Source organism: Eurosta solidaginis, chromosome 2 (genome assembly GCF_040869045.1).
Source record: "Eurosta solidaginis isolate ZX-2024a chromosome 2, ASM4086904v1, whole genome shotgun sequence".
Taxonomy (NCBI): domain Eukaryota; kingdom Metazoa; phylum Arthropoda; class Insecta; order Diptera; family Tephritidae; genus Eurosta; species Eurosta solidaginis.
In genome coordinates, this window is record NC_090320.1 from 94,745,149 (window position 1) to 94,762,897 (window position 17,749).

At 37.9% G+C, this 17,749-nt stretch overlaps 1 protein-coding gene across 4 annotated transcripts in view; it reads left to right on the forward strand.

The window, feature by feature from the left end:
- Positions 1-17,749, forward strand: part of Top3alpha (topoisomerase 3-alpha) — a 487,070-nt gene that overhangs the window by 361,615 nt on the left and 107,706 nt on the right. For 3 of the 4 annotated variants that reach the window (XM_067766000.1, XM_067766002.1, XM_067766001.1), the window contains exons 5-9: positions 6,962-7,177; positions 7,237-7,392; positions 7,443-7,698; positions 7,758-8,398; positions 8,459-8,915. In XM_067766000.1, coding sequence (XP_067622101.1) covers positions 6,962-7,177; positions 7,237-7,392; positions 7,443-7,698; positions 7,758-8,398; positions 8,459-8,915 — 1,726 coding nt within the window. Of the gene's footprint in view, positions 1-6,961; positions 7,178-7,236; positions 7,393-7,442; positions 7,699-7,757; positions 8,399-8,448; positions 8,916-17,749 lie in introns of those variants that run through there. The other variant, XM_067766003.1, reaches the window with a different exon arrangement.

Below are 17,749 nucleotides of genomic sequence, written 5' to 3' on the forward strand. Positions count from 1 at the left end.
TTGCTATAATGGCCCAAAAGGGGAATCGACTAGGGGATAATAGGTTCTCCCTATTAGCCTCTAGCCCAAAATCTAAACGCAAAAAAGTGTCAACCGAAAAATTAGAATATCCGTCTCTACGACCAATACCAAAAGACAATCCAAAATACCTCGTGGTAAAGGCGACTGATACCAACAAACCTTTAAACAAATTCTCGCGCTTCGCAGTACATAAAGGCTTAACAAACATAAGCTCCGAAATAACGAAAATCACTGAATTAAGGGATGGCAGTTTGCTACTTTTCGTTAAAAATAGCATTATTGCTGAAAAATTCTTAGCGACAAAGAAACTCATCGGAATTTGTGACGTTCAAATCTCATATCACCAAAATCTCAATACTTCAAAAGGAACAATTTATACACCATGCTTAAATTACGTAAATGAAGAAGAAATTATTGAAAACCTTAAAGAACAGAGTGTCTCTTCAATTTATAAATTTCTTAAAAAATTCGATGGCAAACAAGTGCCGACCGGCGTTGTGCTTCTTACATTCGACTTATATAACCTTCCTGAGAAAATTGACATTTCATGGTACTCAACTAAAATAAGACCCTATTACCCCAATCCTATGAGGTGTAAAAACTGTCAGCTGCTCGGCCACACAACAAAGCGTTGTAATAAATTCCCTGTATGCGAGACGTGTTGAGACTTGAAACGAACAATATAACAAATCAAAAAAACACAACAACAACAAACTCACTGGAAAACTTCTCACTACAAGCAGTCGAAGACTCTACAACAAATTTACTACTTCTCAATAACTTTCTCTCTCAACTAAACCTAACTTCTCACTACAAGCAGTCGAAGACTCTACAACAAATTCACTACTCAATAACTTTCTCTCTCAACTAAATAGCACCTCTTCCCTATTCACAAATCTAACTCCCAATACCCAAATCCAATAATAAAATATGAAGATCGTGCAATGGAATATACATGGCATGTTTAACAACTATCCCGATCTAAACATTCTCATAAAAGAAAACTCACCTGCTATCATAGCTTTGCAGGAAACCCACCTGCCAATAAATAAAACTGCATTTGTACCTAACAATTATGTTGGGTATTTTCACAACCTACCGACCAACATCACTTGCAAACAAGGTATTGATTTATTAATCCCGAAATCGCTAACACACAAAATAATCCAAATAACCTCTAATATCGCGGTTCTAGCGGTGGAAATATATGTTGGCTAGAGAACATCTATAATAAACTGCTATATACCCACACATGTCCGAGGAAAACCTTATTAGATATAAGAAGGCAAATTCTGCTTTCAGGCGAGAACTAAAAACCGCAAAAAGAGAATCATTCCATACTCTGACTGCCAGTATCGTCCCCACATCTAGTCCACAAAAGATTTGGTCGGATATTAAATCACTGGTTGGTTTCCATCAAAGCAATAAAGTATCTTTCATACACACTCCAAATGGTGCCGTATACGAGCCAGTTGATATTGCCGAAAAAATCTGCCTTAAGTTGGTCTAACTACTCGCATCAGTCAAACTTCCATGCAAAGTTTAACAATCTTAGGGACGAAGTATTCCAAGATGATTATCTTAACCCCTCTCCTTGCCCGGAAGCTATAATCGTCGACTCCACTATAACAATAGAATAATTAAATTTGGCCCTCTCATCAATGTCTGGAAAACCCCCAGGCGCAGACAAAATATCATATTCACTTCTAAGAAACGTTCCTTTCGTACTTAAAGCAAGACTAGTTAATCTATATAACTCCATTTTAAATGAAGGAACTTTCCCACAAGAATGGAAAATTGCGGGAGTGATCCACATCCTAACCCGGAAAAAATGATAATCAAATCGCCAGTTACAGACCCATATCCCTAATCCCATGTATATCTAAGCTCTTCGAAAAAATAATCGCAAAAAGAATCTCGTGGTTTGAAAAATGCAAAGGCCTCATCAGCGTAAATCAGTTCACATTCCAAAAAGGCTTAGGTGTCATTGATCCCCTGCTGCTCTTTGAACATATAGCCTCTACTACACTAAAATAAAAGAAGCACCTCTCTGTGCTTAACATAGACTTTGAGAAAGCTTTCGATCGCATAGGCGTCAATAACCACAAATCCAATATCCACCAGCTCTTCAACGGCATCCCACATGGCTCGCCCTTATCGGTGATTTTATTCGCCATTGCATTTAATGAACTAAGCCCCATTATATCATCATTCTCCCCTGTCAATCATTTCATCTACGCAGATGACGTCTTTATATTTTCCGATCTAAAGGATCTAAGCCACATGAAAGCTGTATTTTCAAATATATTAAACAATATTTCTAGCTAGGGTGAGTCCTCAGGTGCCAAAATATCGATAAGAAAATCCTCAATCTTTCATATTTGTAGAAAGCATAAGTGTTCCTTTCCCAGTCTTTCTTTCCTTAATACCCCCATCCCTCATTCGAACACCCTTAGAATCTTAGGCATAACCTTCGATAAAAAAACTTACTTTTAAGCAACACTGCAATAACCTTAGACTTAATTTAATGTCTAGACTGAATATTATCAAATATTTAACTTCCAAACACTGTTTAATACATACTAATGTACTCATCAATGTAACTAAAGCACTTATGTTATCCAAAATCGATTTCGTGCTTCCCGTATATGGACACTGCGCCTAAACAAACCTAAAGGTCATCGATCCTCCATATCACACAGCTGCCAGAAGAAGCTTACGTGCCTTCCCCACCTCTCCAACTAGAACGATACTAGCGGAAGGTGGACTACCCCAAATAACTGAAAGAACTCTAAGCAGCACCGTGATACTAATACAAAGACTACTCTTTTCTAAAAATAAGCTCATCTTGCAACTGGTCAATGAAGGTTTAGAAGACCTTAGCCGCTATGAGGTTAAGTCAACAATCTTACGTTGTATAGCATTAGCAAAGGAACTGGACATCATTAATCCATGGACTCCGGTTTCAGTTGACAACAACCCCGACTGGCACATACCGAGAAACTCTTTCATAAACAGGTTGCTTTCATACAACAAAAGCTCAACTAGTAACAGTGAATATATATTGACGGCTCTAAATATAGCACCAGTAGTACATTTGCAGTTGCAAACGAACTTGGTGACACCGTTATTATCGGTGCCCTTCCTACATACTGCTCTATATTCACTGCCGAAGCCGCAGCATTGCACGAAGCAGTAAAATTTGCTTCTAATGCAAGGTCTAAATATGTCATATACACCGACAGCCAGCCAATCAACGATCAAGGCTCTGTTAAACGGGAACAACGACGACGTGCTGATTAAAAAAATTAGAAAGCTAATCTACGAAAATACTGGCAACCTAAAAATAATGTGGATACCAGGTCACGCAGGCATTAAAGATAACGAAATAGCGGATGGTAAACCGAAGCTAGCTGCAAATATATATATATGTACAATAGACTAGTTTAAAATAGAGCCGATGGCCCTGGCAGCCAGTGCTTTACACAGTGTAATAACTATTTATAGTTGTTTCTCTTTAAATAAATAAATAAAAAATAAAATATTTCTCAATACAATTAACGCTGATCCATTTGAAATGCAATAGAAAGTGATTTGAAAACATTTATTGAAAACACAATAAATTGGCATTTTAAAAAATGTTTTTATCTTTAAAACATGCAAAAATGCACAAACTGCAAAACATGATCTAAGCAATGTGGCTTAAACGCTTTCTTATCTTTTTATAACCAGGGGCATGTTTAATAAAATTGACAGGAACAGTTCTATTACGATAGAATATTGTCGCTTATGCTTTTTGATAAAATTTCATTCAAAATTGTCACCTTGCCAAATATCATATCCTTTTTTATTTTTGGTAAACAATAGCATTTACGTTTATGAACTGAAAACTTTACATTTAGTAAAAAATTATTAATTTATATTAAATATCATGCAAACAAGTTTGCAAAGTTTGCTTACCTAACGCTTCCGAGCTGTTAAGTTTTTTCTTTATTGCAACTAGTTTTATCGTAGTTGTCTATAAGTATGTATACAAGAAAAACTGCAATAATTTTTTCTCGTGTAATTTTTCACAAAATACGGCAATTGTCCCAGCTATTCTATATTACGCACCAGTGAACTGAAAAATAAAAATTTTCTTGATTTAATCAAACACTAATAGCGTTTTCTTTTATGAAATAAATTGTTGCCTAAGTAAATGGTAAAGCCTTAACAGTGTTACTTCTACCCCAGAAAATTGTCAACATTTATAGTGCATACAAAGAACATTTCATCTCACTATATTCACTCATATCACAAATCACACAAGAAAATTGCGCATTGCGTATGTAAACATTAGACCATCTCTTACATTAGACCAATTCTTACGTCATTTTCCTTTAGCTCTTTTTTTTTTCTCTCTTTCTTTCATTCGCTCAAACAGTGAACTGTGACGTAGATGCGCAGAACGAAGCTGATCTGTGCACTCATATTAACAGAGTATATGTGAAACTCAAGAGCGAATTGAGAGTTTCACAGAGTTGCACTGCCGCACCGCCATTTTATACAGGGTGAAAGTGTAACCCTTTTGCGTTGCGAGCAGGCAACAATTTTCACAAAAGAACGAAATACCCCGTAAAGGCGATGCCTGTTTTTTAGAATAGAACAAGAACCCTTGCGCGGCGTACAAAAAGCGTAACACTACAGCCAGAAAAGAAAACGCTATAAAACTTGCATTCACATTTAATCATGCGAATAAACTCATATTGATTAAACTCATAATTGAATAAACTCGTAATTAATTAAACACAGCATCTGTCTTTACAGGACTCTGTTAGCATGATTGCGATCGAATGACCGAACAGGTTTTGCGTACGATTGTATTAATCAAACGAATGCAAGCGGAGAATAAAATCAAAGCACGAAAATTAGTATCGTTTAGTTCGGCAATCAAACAGAATCGTAAGCAATGTTTATATGTATGCTTATATGTATATTTATATGTAGCTTGTCGCCGTGACGTAAGGGCAGAAGAATCATGCAATAATTCAGACGCATGGAGTTTTCATATTTGCCTTTTCAATCCGATGAATGTAATCGCCGTTGAGGCAAACGAGCAAACGCCTGAATTGAATATATTCATGCATGCAATAAGTTGGTTGAGATTAAATCAATGTCGATTATGTTCGTTTAAGCAAGTTGGATCATTGAACACGATCATGTTGCCGAATGTAATCGAACGATGTCGTGTTCGATTTTTGCAGTTCATTGTTAAGGCTCCATTACTGATACTTAGCATAGACTTGACTTGACTTGAGAACAGTCACTTACATTTCTGTTAAATGAACATTGCATATTACTGATTACTCAAAATTTAACAACACTTAACTTGACTTAGAAGTCTGTTGAATTTTGATTTTCTATGTAAGTTCTAAGTGACGTTTATATTTTGAGATGCCATTTGTTTGTTTCCATTTCACTTTGACATTTTGTCATACAAATTGACATTTAATGATTATGATGCCAGATTGCATGCACTAAGTGGAGTATAATCGTGACTAAGTTGCCAAGTTTACGCCAAGTCAAGTCAAGTCTATACTAAGTATCAGTAATGGAGCCTTTACGCACATTGTGAGTATAAGACAAAAACATGTTCAAGCATATTTGTTGTTGCTCTAGGGCCTGTTTCACTGAAGTGACTATTGACTATCTGTAGACAACTACGAAACAACTTAAAAATCGGACAATGCTAATTGAATGATATTGAAGCCCATAAAGGTAAATTCTGCTGTTCTAGCGAAAAGCATCATTATCATCAATAAGTCACGCCAACTATCCCTGTTTCGCTGACGCCAGTTGAGAGCACCAAGGGAGGTCATGTCTTGCTCCACCTGCCTCTCCCAACTCAGAGAAGGTCTCCCCTTCCTCTGCTTCCAGAGCGTCTTCGTCCATATATATATATATAACATGACCTAGCTAGCGAAGCCTTTGGGTTTTTATACGCTACACTATCGTCATATCTGCGTGAAGCTCATACAGCTCATCATTATACCTCCTTCGATTCTTGCCGCCGGCATCTTGCACTGTACCACAAATATTCCGGATAATTTTTCTTTCCTTTTGATCGTCGATAGAGGACTTTACTTTTCAATAGCCTATTCAGTCCAAAGTAGCACTTGTTGGCAAGAGTTATTCTCCGTTTGATTTCTAAACTGACATTGTTTTTGCTGTTAATGCTGGTTTCAAAATAGACGAAATTCTTCACAGTCTTCAATTTATATCCGTCAACAGTGACGCAAAGTAATCGTACAAAAGGGAGTGCCATGTCTGAAGCCTCGTTTGGTTTTGAATGGCTCCTTTTAAATATACGTCTCTCTTCCTTCTTCGCCTCACGATACCGCTCCAATATACCGCGCGTTGCCGCGCCCGTATGTAGCGACTTTCTTTTCCGAGGCAGCGTGACATTCCTCATCGTACCAGTTGTTTTTGCAGGCTCGCTAGAAACCTATGGTGTCAGCAGCGGCGGTACGTAATTAGAGAGAAATATGCTCCCACTGTTCGGTAACATCGTCAGGTAGAAAATTACTCGAGCAGGTGTGTGACTTGAGTGAAGTAGTCATCAGCTGTCTGTTTCGTGAACACCTTTTCGACGACAAGCTTTCCTTGTGTCACGGCGCGCACTCTCTTTGCTGCACAGAAGCGTGCATGTATCTTGGCTGCCACAAGGTTGTGGTTCGAGTAGGTATTTGGAACTCGTAGAGTGCGCAAATCCAGGATACTGGAACTATGTCTTCGTGCTCTTCGATCAGAAGACAGCCAAGTAGCTTAGAGCATCTTTTCATGCTGGAACCTATGAAGAAATAAAATTCGGCAATGCGGCAATTTTCGTTGTTGGAAGTGATAAGGTGGCATCATTATATACATATATTATAATTTTTTTTTTTTTTTTTTTGTTGTATAGATTTACACGGCAACGAAGCACGTGTATATGAGTTAGTGTGCCGTCACTTTCTTGCTTGCATCAGCAAAGATGCGATAGGCTCTGAAACTTCAGTTCACATCAATGTTGCCGGTGAAAAGTTTACAGCCACCGGGCTATGCATTCATCAGCGAAATTATTTGGATATTTATATATATGAAAATTGGAACGCAAAGCAAATTCATAAATACGAGCAAGGTAAACTGGTTCTTACATTTAATTACTGGATAATTAAATTATTTCCTATTTAAAAATAGGTCAATCATTTGATCCAACTGACATATTAATGCAGGAGGGTGCAACCACTGCTCCACCACTCCTGACGGAGGCCGATTTGATAGCTTTGATGGAAAAACATGGCATTGGGACTGATGCAACTCATGCTGAACATATAAATACAATAAAAGAAAGAGGTATGTGTCATTTTTTTTGAGCTACTTATAATGTTAGTTCAAATGTATAGGATATATTGGTGTGGTTGAAAAAGGCTGCCTTGTACCTGGTATAATTGGAATGGGTCTATATGAGGGTTATGATGCGATGAATCTAGCATTGGCGAAACCTTTGTTGAGATCAGCGTTCGAGGCAGATTTAAAAGATATATGTACTGGTAAAAAGGATCCGAAAATAGTTCTTGGAGAACAAATTCTAAAATATTTGGAAGCCTACAAACAAATGACAGAAAAAATTACTGCCTTGGACAATAAAATGGCTTTGCGGTAACAAATCACAAAGCATAAGTAGTTTTCTTTAATCACACTGCATTTTTTTTTCGTAGAATTGATGAAAATCCAACAGCAAATATTGATCACCTGGTGACTGACAAAACTGGACACACCAGTGCTATAGGTAAAGTTGTGAATGAAATATTTCAATGCCCAAAATGCTTAGTAGCACCATTAGCTTTACGACAAAAGAAAAATCAAGACGGGTTTTATATAGGCTGCATGAATTTTCCTGATTGCAAGAATGTTATTTGGCTACCAGAAGACTTCTTAGAGCCGAGTGTTTTATCAGAAACTTGCCAACACTGTGGACCGATTGTAAAACTAATAAAGCTTAAGTTCAAATCATTATATTATAAAACTTTGTTTAAAACGCCTTCTGGTTGGTATAAAACTTGCTTACTATGTGATCGACAGTTTTGTGAAAATTTCAATATAAATTTGGAACAAGTAAAGCCATCTGGCAGGATTATTGACGATGCGTCGGTTTACACATCAATTACGGCTAGTATTTTTCCGGTTGTTACCAGCACAACAGGTGGCATAGGGTTTGAAATAGAAGCTCAAAACGGCCCCACTTCAACGAATTTCAATAAAAATCGAGGTAAAAGCAGAACAAAGCTAAAACCCGAAAATAAATGTTCTTCCAAGAAAACAGTTACAACTCGAAACGTGCCACATTTTCTTACGCCCGGTAAAAAGGCTTAGTACGTTTATGCTTTTAAATTAAAATATATCTATCAGTATTTTTCAGCCCTTCAAAGCGTACGAGAATCTGTCGATGTGTCTCCAAAATCTATTGAAAATAACACCTTGGAAAATGCCGATGCAGTTTTGGCGGATTTCCTTAATAGTAATGATGAGTTCGATGAGATCATGGGTGCCGTTGATCTTCCAAATGAGAGCGTCAAAAATACAATCAATATCAAAACTCAGAAATTAGCTATCTTATCAGCATCGACAACTGTTAAGTCATTTACGCAAGGAAATGAAGATACTACTGCAGTTATATTTGATGAAAGTTTCCCGGACATAACGGAATTTGTTTGGGGAACAGCTGAACATAGGAGACGATCTGGAACAAACCACAACTATCAAAATATGGACGGAGCAGTAGGAATTTTCCAACAAGACGTCAATAATGAATCACCCCGTGATGTATCAGCAACCAAAAATATTGAGTGCTATGAATGTCATCAACCTGCCAAAGAGTACGTTAGCTCATAGCTTTCACTGGCTGCAAGATTGCCATTATCAAAATAATTAAAAAGAATTTTTTTTTAAAGTTTACATATGCTTCCAATGAAAATTTTGATTTAATAGACATTACAATGAAAATTGGATAATGTGTATCCATAATGATAGATGTGACGGTTATTTTCGCATTATTGACAATTTTTTTTATTTAGTGCATCGATGGTTTGCTGGTACATGTTAATGAGTTGGCAGTAGGGGTGGGACTATTCGAATATAAATTATTCGAATAATAAACTCTTTTATTCGCCAGGTATTCGTAATTCGAATAATAGGGGACTCATTTAACCTTATAAATGCCTTATAAAGTGTGTAAACGTATAAATTTATCCAGTGCGTAAACGAACTGTTAAATTTTGTATGAAAAATCATTTACACAATTTGTATAAATTTACGCGCATATTTCATGGTGTAAACGCGGTAAACTGAAAGGAATGCAACCTTGCAAACATAATTGCCGTCCTTTTCATCAGAAATCTCCGACATCAGCAAGTTATTTACAAGAATTTCTTAGTAAAGATGTTTTAGTTTTGATTTTTCACTTAATCTTGGCATTTAATTTGTATAACAAAACAAACATTTTTTTTTGGCGATCATACCGCTGATCGACAATTAAGTTTATCAAGAATATTATTAGGTGCGTTCATATAACAGCATGTGTAAATGGATATAATTTTACACCTTATAAATTTATATGCTTTAATGAGTCCCCCTAATATTTATTCGAACTTTTTATTTGTTTATTCGCTTATATTTAATCGAATCCCTTTCCTTATTATTCGCGTAGCGCGTACCGAGCCGAATTTTTTTGTAAAATTTTTGGACGTTATTCCTGCTGGCTAGCAGCTCAAGCTCCTCGCACTCACGCCTTTCTGCGTCTGCTTTTTTCTTCCTGAAAAGGCGTCTCGTTTCCCTTTTCGACTCGCGATAGCGTTCACACACTCCTCGTGTTGCGCTCGCTTTTAACGTAGTACGAAGTGCTTTGGAGATATGCTCCCACTGCTCCTGCATTCCGTCGGATTGAGTTGTGCTCTCAGAGAGCAGGTGTGAGAGGCGAGTTGCGAAATCAGTGGCAGTCTGTTGGGATTGCAGTCTTTCGACATCGAGCTTTCCTTGTTGTTTTTTGTTCCTTGGTTTTAGCCGCGCAGAGGCGGGTCCGTATTTAGGCTGCGACGAGATAATGGTCAGAGTCGATGTTAGATCCTTGGATCGTGCGCACATCTAAAACACTGGGGGCATGCCGTCCGTCTATCACAAGTTGTCGATCTGATTGCGAGTATTTCGATCGGGGGAAAGCCATGTAGCTTGACGTATCTTTTTATGCATGAACCTCGTGCTGAATATGACCATGTTTTAGAGGAGAAGTTTCAATGTGTAGGTTGAACTGTCCGACTGTGGGGTCACAAACACCTTCTTTGCCCACCCTGGCGTTAAAGTCGCTAAGCACGACTTTTATATTATGGCGTGGGCAGCGCCCGTATATGCATTCTAATTGTTTATAAAAAGCGTCTTTGACCTCAGTGGAGTGTGGTTTGACGTGGCGGGTCCCAATCCCGGCGCACAACCCGCTCAGCGGGGACGAAAATATTATTTGCACGTTTATATAGCGAGTGGCTTGATCCAAGACAGACGCCCGCTTGCAGCCGCACCTCGTGGTGAACAGACGCTGCCGATGAAAGATCCCCCAGCTAGCCCTTAAACCGATTATGTCAGAGTGGCCTAGCCAGGTTGTCACCTTCTCACATTAGATCAACACTAAACGGATGTTTAGTGGCTACCCAGAGGATACTTGACCGCAAGCGACCTGAAGTAGTGAGCTGCTTGAACCGCACGCAAAAGAATCCCTCTGGCCATTCCCAGTTGAATGGCGGTCAGAAATTTTTCCCACTTTCGTGGATTTCTGCACACGGCTGCACCCTCTATATATATTGTATCGAATTTTGGGGGATTCCGATTATTTTGCACCTTCTGCTAACGTTCGAATCGCTGAACTGTTGAATAAATAACTCCAACATTCAGTATAGCAAAATGTGCCTTTTTTAGACTACTTGGTAGTAGTACAATTTTACTTCAATATCACGTACTTCAAAAAAGCGTCTTTAAATCAAAATGATTACTGATTCCACAGCTTGCGTTGCTTTTATAATCTCGGTTTTCTCGTTCGCCCATTTCTGCTAAGGTGTAATCATTTCGCGAACATGTTTTCGAGAACAGTTGTATCTCATGCTTGTTTACCCAGCCATATACATGTATATTTTATGCTTTTCTTCTAGCCATATGCATGTGTATTTGTGAGTAAATACTTCTTCTCTTAGGCTGATGACTGCATATGTGTATGTGAGATATCTTTTCACTTTGAGCTACTGGTTATGTGTGTGGAATGCGCTTCCTTGCCTTGTACATTGTGTCGTTGCTTGCTGTTTTTGTTGTTGTGATTATTTACTAACAGTATAGTGACACTAATATTCGCCACAATATGTATGTATATGGGAAACAAAAATCCCTACCATATTCATCTAATTAAAATACATGTACGTTTATGTATGAAAATTTACACACTTGTTCACTAGTAAACAGAGTTCTATGATCAGTGCAGTGGTTATCGACCCCGATATTTCTATCTTAAGACTCAAGTACAACTTTGGTTGCGTAAATATAACTAAATAAATGAATATTAACAAAGCAACCCCAAACAAACAAAAATATATGCACATGCGATGGTCGTAAGATAAACAGATAAACAGGATAGGTCGGTACGCGCTATTCGAGTAATAAGGAAAGGAAGTAGAATAAATGAATAAAAAGTTCGAATAAATATTATTCGTATTATTTGAAATAAATCGTTTATTCGAGTAACGTTTATTTGAAATTAATCACACCACTAGTTGGCAGTTCCAGCGCTGAACTATCATATTAAACTTTTTTGTTTTGTATCAAACCCAGAAGTGAACACAAGTTCCCATTTTTAGATTTTGGAAACTCTTTTGGTTTTGTTTCACAACAAGTATAAGAATTTAGACTTATTGTTCAAATAAGTTTTAAATTGAAACTGAATAAAATAAGAAACACAGTAGTAAATCCAGTAGGGATGATCACATTCAACACGGCGTCTACAGACCAATAAAGCAAAGCTTGACGACAACCGTAGCCAAGCATTGGCTTCTTGATTACTTTGAAAGCGGCAGCCACCAATATAAATTACAGCAGACAGTAGCGAAAAATTTAGAAAATAATATTAATTATATTTAAAAAATGTCCAAAACAATGATTTTAGCTTTTATTATCTGTTATTTACTTCTATTTTAGTTTTTATTGACAAAATAAAAAGGACGCCACTCACTGTCGCTTCCCAAAAACAGAATTAGGTTTAATCTGGCTACAACGGCTTTCGTGATTGATTGTCGTGCTGCTCTGTCGCGCCGAAAATAACGACGCTCATAAGAACATGTGTAAAAATAATATGACAGATGTGGCGGCTACACCACCGTCGTGAGTGTAGTCAGCCCTAGTGGCTTCCAAAAAGTTTCTTAGGTTACTTAAACCGATGAATGGTTTAAAATGAAGGCACAAATTTATAACCGTGTAGTAATGGTTATTGAGTTATTATATTTTATTTATTGGTCCATTGGATCGAACCAGTTTTACCCCATTTTCACATTCTCTTACAATTTGAGACATTAAATAGATTAGAAATTGCTTCAAGTAAATGTTTTCATACATTTAAAAGTAATGAGGGCAATCCCCACTTAATTCATACAAATCCAAACATTATATTTTTTTAGCTATTGGGGATATTAGGTATTTAACAACAAGAGGTTTAACAGCAACTTGGTTCACACCATGCTCAAAAATTTTAGAAATCGTGGACAGCTTGTTGTTGTAGCAGTGCTTCGCCGCATCCAATAGGTGTGACCGATCGCAAATTGTCATAAATATCCTTCAACAGGAGTGGACCATAATGAGAGGGGTGTTAGAGGCGTTGGTTCCAAATTACAAGTGAAGAGATGGTTGGTGTCATGTGGGGACGCATTGCAAGCAGGGCATACATTTTGTATGTCGGGGTTGATTCTGGATATGTAAGAGTTTAACCTGTTACAGTATCCAGATCGAATTTGAGCTAGAGTGACTCGCGTTTCCCTAGGGAATGTGCGTTCCTCTTCTGCAAGCTTGGGGTATTGTTCTTTGTGTACACGATTCACCTCGCAATTCCTAACATAGAGGTCCGACGCCTGTTTGTGGATTTCACTGACGACCTGCTTGTGTTTTTTGGCTTCATACGGCTGTGTTTTCAGGTGCCGTATTTCCTCATAATGCTTATGGAGATGACTCCTTAAGCCCCTGGGCGGTGTTTGCTCATCAACTAGATGTCTGTTGGGATACCCAGGGTATTCAACAGAAACTGTTTCGTTAGCATTTATCTCCCTGATGGGCAGTATTCTCGCCTTATTATGTAGATGGTGTTCTGGGGATATAAGAAGACAATCCGTTGCGGTTCTGAGGGCAGGCCTGTAGCTTCTTCCAGTGAGTAGTCTTTAGGCTTGACGACTATATCGAGGGCACGTAGCATTTTGGGGTGTAGGATAATCGGTAGCGTAGTGCATTGTTAAATAAATATATTATTTTATACTAAGCTATGTATATTTGAAATTACACATGCATACCAATAAATGCAACCGTTCTATGTAAATTACATCTTGAATAGTAAATGTCAATAAAATACTTACTTTCGCTTTTCTAACCATACAGAAAACACGCGTTTTCTTACAACTATAATTATTTAATATAATCTGCGCAACAGGTTATGGGCCGAAACTTAGTTGTATTAAATTAAGAATTCGTTTGTGTTATTGCGCTTAGCAAATAATAATTTGTCATCGTTGCTGAATAATTGGAGTTTAGCTGGTAAAATGAGCCACAGTGCATTAACATTCCCATTCGAAAAACTTCGTGGTAGAGAGAACTTTGACGTGTGGAATCAACAGGCCAAGTCATACCTGGTCATTAAGGGACTATGGAAAGCAATTGACCCTGGACTGAGCGCGAATGCGACTGTAGCTGAGAAAGACGCTGATTGTCGTGCATCTGCGGAAATTTATCTGATGCTAGATCCAAGCAACTTTGGAATTATTGCTCAAAAGAGCACTGCAAAAGCCGCATGGGATAGTTTAATGGAAGCATATGAAAATAAAAGTCTAACTAGGAATGTTGAACTATTAAAGCAACTGGTTCAATTAAAGTTATCAGATTTTCCATCCATGCAAGAGTACATTAATGCTATGGCACTCACATCAATAAAAGTGAAAACAACTGGACTCGAACTTGATGATGAGTTAAATGCATCGCTGTTATTAGCCGGGTTACCTAATGAATTTTAGTCACTAGTATTAGCTGTTGAAAATTCCAAAAAAGTGCTTACAGTTGACTCAATAAAATCGCTATTACTTCAAGATGTAAAATTTGATACACAAGGCAGTGAAGAAAAGGCTCTATACTCAGGTAACAAAAACAACAAGCATAAAGCAAACAAATATTTCTTCCATGCATGCAAGCAGCCTGGTCATTTCGCTAAGAACTGTCGGAACAAAACAAAAAAAGTTAATGATCAAGTTCTGCTGGCTTCGATGTGTACAAACACAAAAAACGCAACTGACTGGCACATTGACTCAGGCGCTACCAACCATATGACTTGCAGTGACAAAAATTTTCACAACAGAAGACCTACACCAAACAAAGCAATAACAATTGCAGACAACAACAAGTTAAACGTCGAATGTGTTGGTGATTTAGAATTTTCGTTAATGACAAACAACAAAAATAGAGTACTTACTGCGAAAAATGTTGAATATGTGCCGAATTTATACACTAATCTCCTTTCAGTTAGCCAAATGGCGTTAAATGGAAAAAAATTGTTTTCGAAGATAATTTCTGCAAAATATTCAATAAAAACAACACAGTGGTCGCTTCTGCAAAATTGATTGATGGGCTTTATAAATTAAATTGTCAACAAGTTGAGAATAGAAATAAGTGTGCATTTGTTGCTGTGGATTACAATTTATGGCACAGAAGACTTGGGCATGTAAGCAACAAACTGATGTCTGCTACAGGCGTAATGAATGCTGTGACATTTAATTCGGCTGATAATCATAAATGTGTCGTGTGTATTAAAGGCAAACAAGCCAAATCGCCATTCAACCATAGCGAGAGTTATGCGACTAGCGTTTTAGAAGTTGTCCATACAGACATCATGGGTCCATTTCAAGTACCATCACATGCTGGTGCACGTTATTTACTAACATTTGTTGACGACTACACACGGAAAGTTTTCGCTATTCCAATCAAATCGAAATCCGATGTGTATGAAGAATTTATAAAATTCAAGAATTTCGTTGAAAATCAATGTAGCAAAAGCATTAAAATATTACGTTCAGACAACGGGACCGAGTATGTGAACGGTCCGTTCAAGAAATATTCTCCGAAATGTGGAATTTTGCATCAAACAACAACACCGTACACGCCTGAACAGAATGGCGTGGCAGAGCGAATGAACCGCCCACTAATGGAGCGGATTCGATGTATGCTTTTAAATGCTGGCCTTGAAGACAAGTTTTGGGCTGAAGCAGCGAATATGGCAGCATATATAACCGTATAGCTCGCAACTCAAAAAATGCTAGCCCTGAGGAACTTTGGTCAGGCAAGAAACCAGATATAAAACATTTGCGAGTATTTGGGTGCAAAGCATTAGCACTCATACCAAAACAAAAAAGGGGAAGCAAATTGGCCCCGAAATCTATTTAAAGCACATTTGCAGGTTACGGTGAACTGCTAAGCATATAGGCTGTTTAACCCACTAACAAAAACAATTATCATCAGTCGCGATGTTACGTTCCTTGAGAATGAAAAACAAATCTCTTTAGCGCTGCCTAAAAATAACTATGTTTATGATCTAAGAGAAACTTCGAACGAAACTGCTGCCGATTCAGAGGGAAGTGCTGAAAATCTTGAATCGTCATCAGGAAGTTATTCAGAAGAAGAAGGTGCCACAACACAAAGTAGTAATGCAGATGCAAGTGGCATTTTAGAATCCATGGATGAGAGCAGCTATGAGGAAGATGCCAACGACAAAACATATGTGCCGGAAGCTAACGTCTCTTTAGCTGATATGGAGGTACGTAGATCTGAACGACTTAATAGTAAGTCATGTACTTCCAATAATTTGTGTGCATTGAGTTTTGTTCTTAAAGAGCCGCAAACAGTTGAAGAAGCTTTATCGGTAGAAAATGCAAACGAATGGAAGTCAGCTATGGAAGATGAAATGGCTTCGCACATGGCTAACCAGACTTGGGATCTTACCACGCTGCCTCCAGGAAAGACAGTTATAAAAAGTAAGTGGGTTTTTAAAACCAAAGTGAATGCTTATGGCGAATCAGTTCGACACAAAGCGAGAGTTGTCGTAGAGGGATATAGTCAAGAAAAGGGAATCGACTACGAAGAAACCTATGCGCCGGTCGCACGGTATACATCGCTTAGATTCCTTTTAGCTTTATCGGCCAAGTTCAATTTGATTATACACCAAATGGATGCTGTCACCGCATTTTTAAATTGAAATTTAAAGGAGGAGCTATATATGACACAACCTATTGGTTTTGATGACAATTCCGGAAGGGTCTGCAAGCTTAGCAAGTCAATATATGGCTTAAAACAATCAAGTCGAGTTTGGAACGGAAAACTCAACCACGTACTACTGAGCTTTGGGCTTCACAGAAGTGAAGTGGATCAATGCATCTACCATGCCAATCGGAAAGATGAATTATTCTTTGTGGCTATATATGTAGATGACGTACTGATATTCAGCAACGAAATTGATAAGATCATGAAACTAAAAGAAAGTCTAATGAATTCGTTTCAAATGAAAGACATTGGCGAAGCTTAGTCAGTTTTGGCATGAGAGTTACACACGACAATAGTGGCATAAAGATTGATCAGTCGGCATATATCGCCGATGTTTTAAAACGTTTTGGCATGGATACATGTAATCCAATATCTACACCGATCGATACAAATCAAAAGTTGACATCTGAAATGTGTCCGAAGACTGACTCCGAACGAAAGGCGATGGCTAACGTGCCGTACATGCAGGCGGTAGGGTGTCTCTTATACGCCGCACAGATTACTAGACCGGACATCTGATATGCAGTGAATATTTTAAGTCGCTTCACCTCTAACCCCGGTCAGGCACATTGGACTGCACTGAAACAAATAATGCGTTACCTGCAAGGCACCATAAACAAGTGTTTATTATACAGAAAATACTCTGAAGAAATTACTGGCTTCTGTGATGCAGATTGGGCTGGTGACATCGACAACAGACGATCCACTTCTGGGTACATCTTTATGTATCAAGGTGGCGGAATCTCCTGGTCAACAAAGCGTCAACAAACTGTGGCACTTTCAACCACAGAAGCAGAATTGATGTCAATGGTCTGTGCTATTCAAGAGTCTATATGGCTCAAGCGATTACAAAACGAACTAGTTCTAAGCGAACCGAAGACTATGGTGGTTTTTTGTGACAACAAAAGCGCAATGTTCATAGCAACTAACAATTCATTTTATGCGCGCACAAAACATGTACATATTAAAGCAAAGTTCATTCAAGAAAAAATTGAAAGCGGTGAAATTAAACTTGAATATATTACTTCTGAGAATATGTTGGCGGATACTTTAACGAAGGCCGTAACTGCAACCAAAATTAACTTTTTCTTGAACGAAGTTGGCTTAAAATAACGTTACTCTC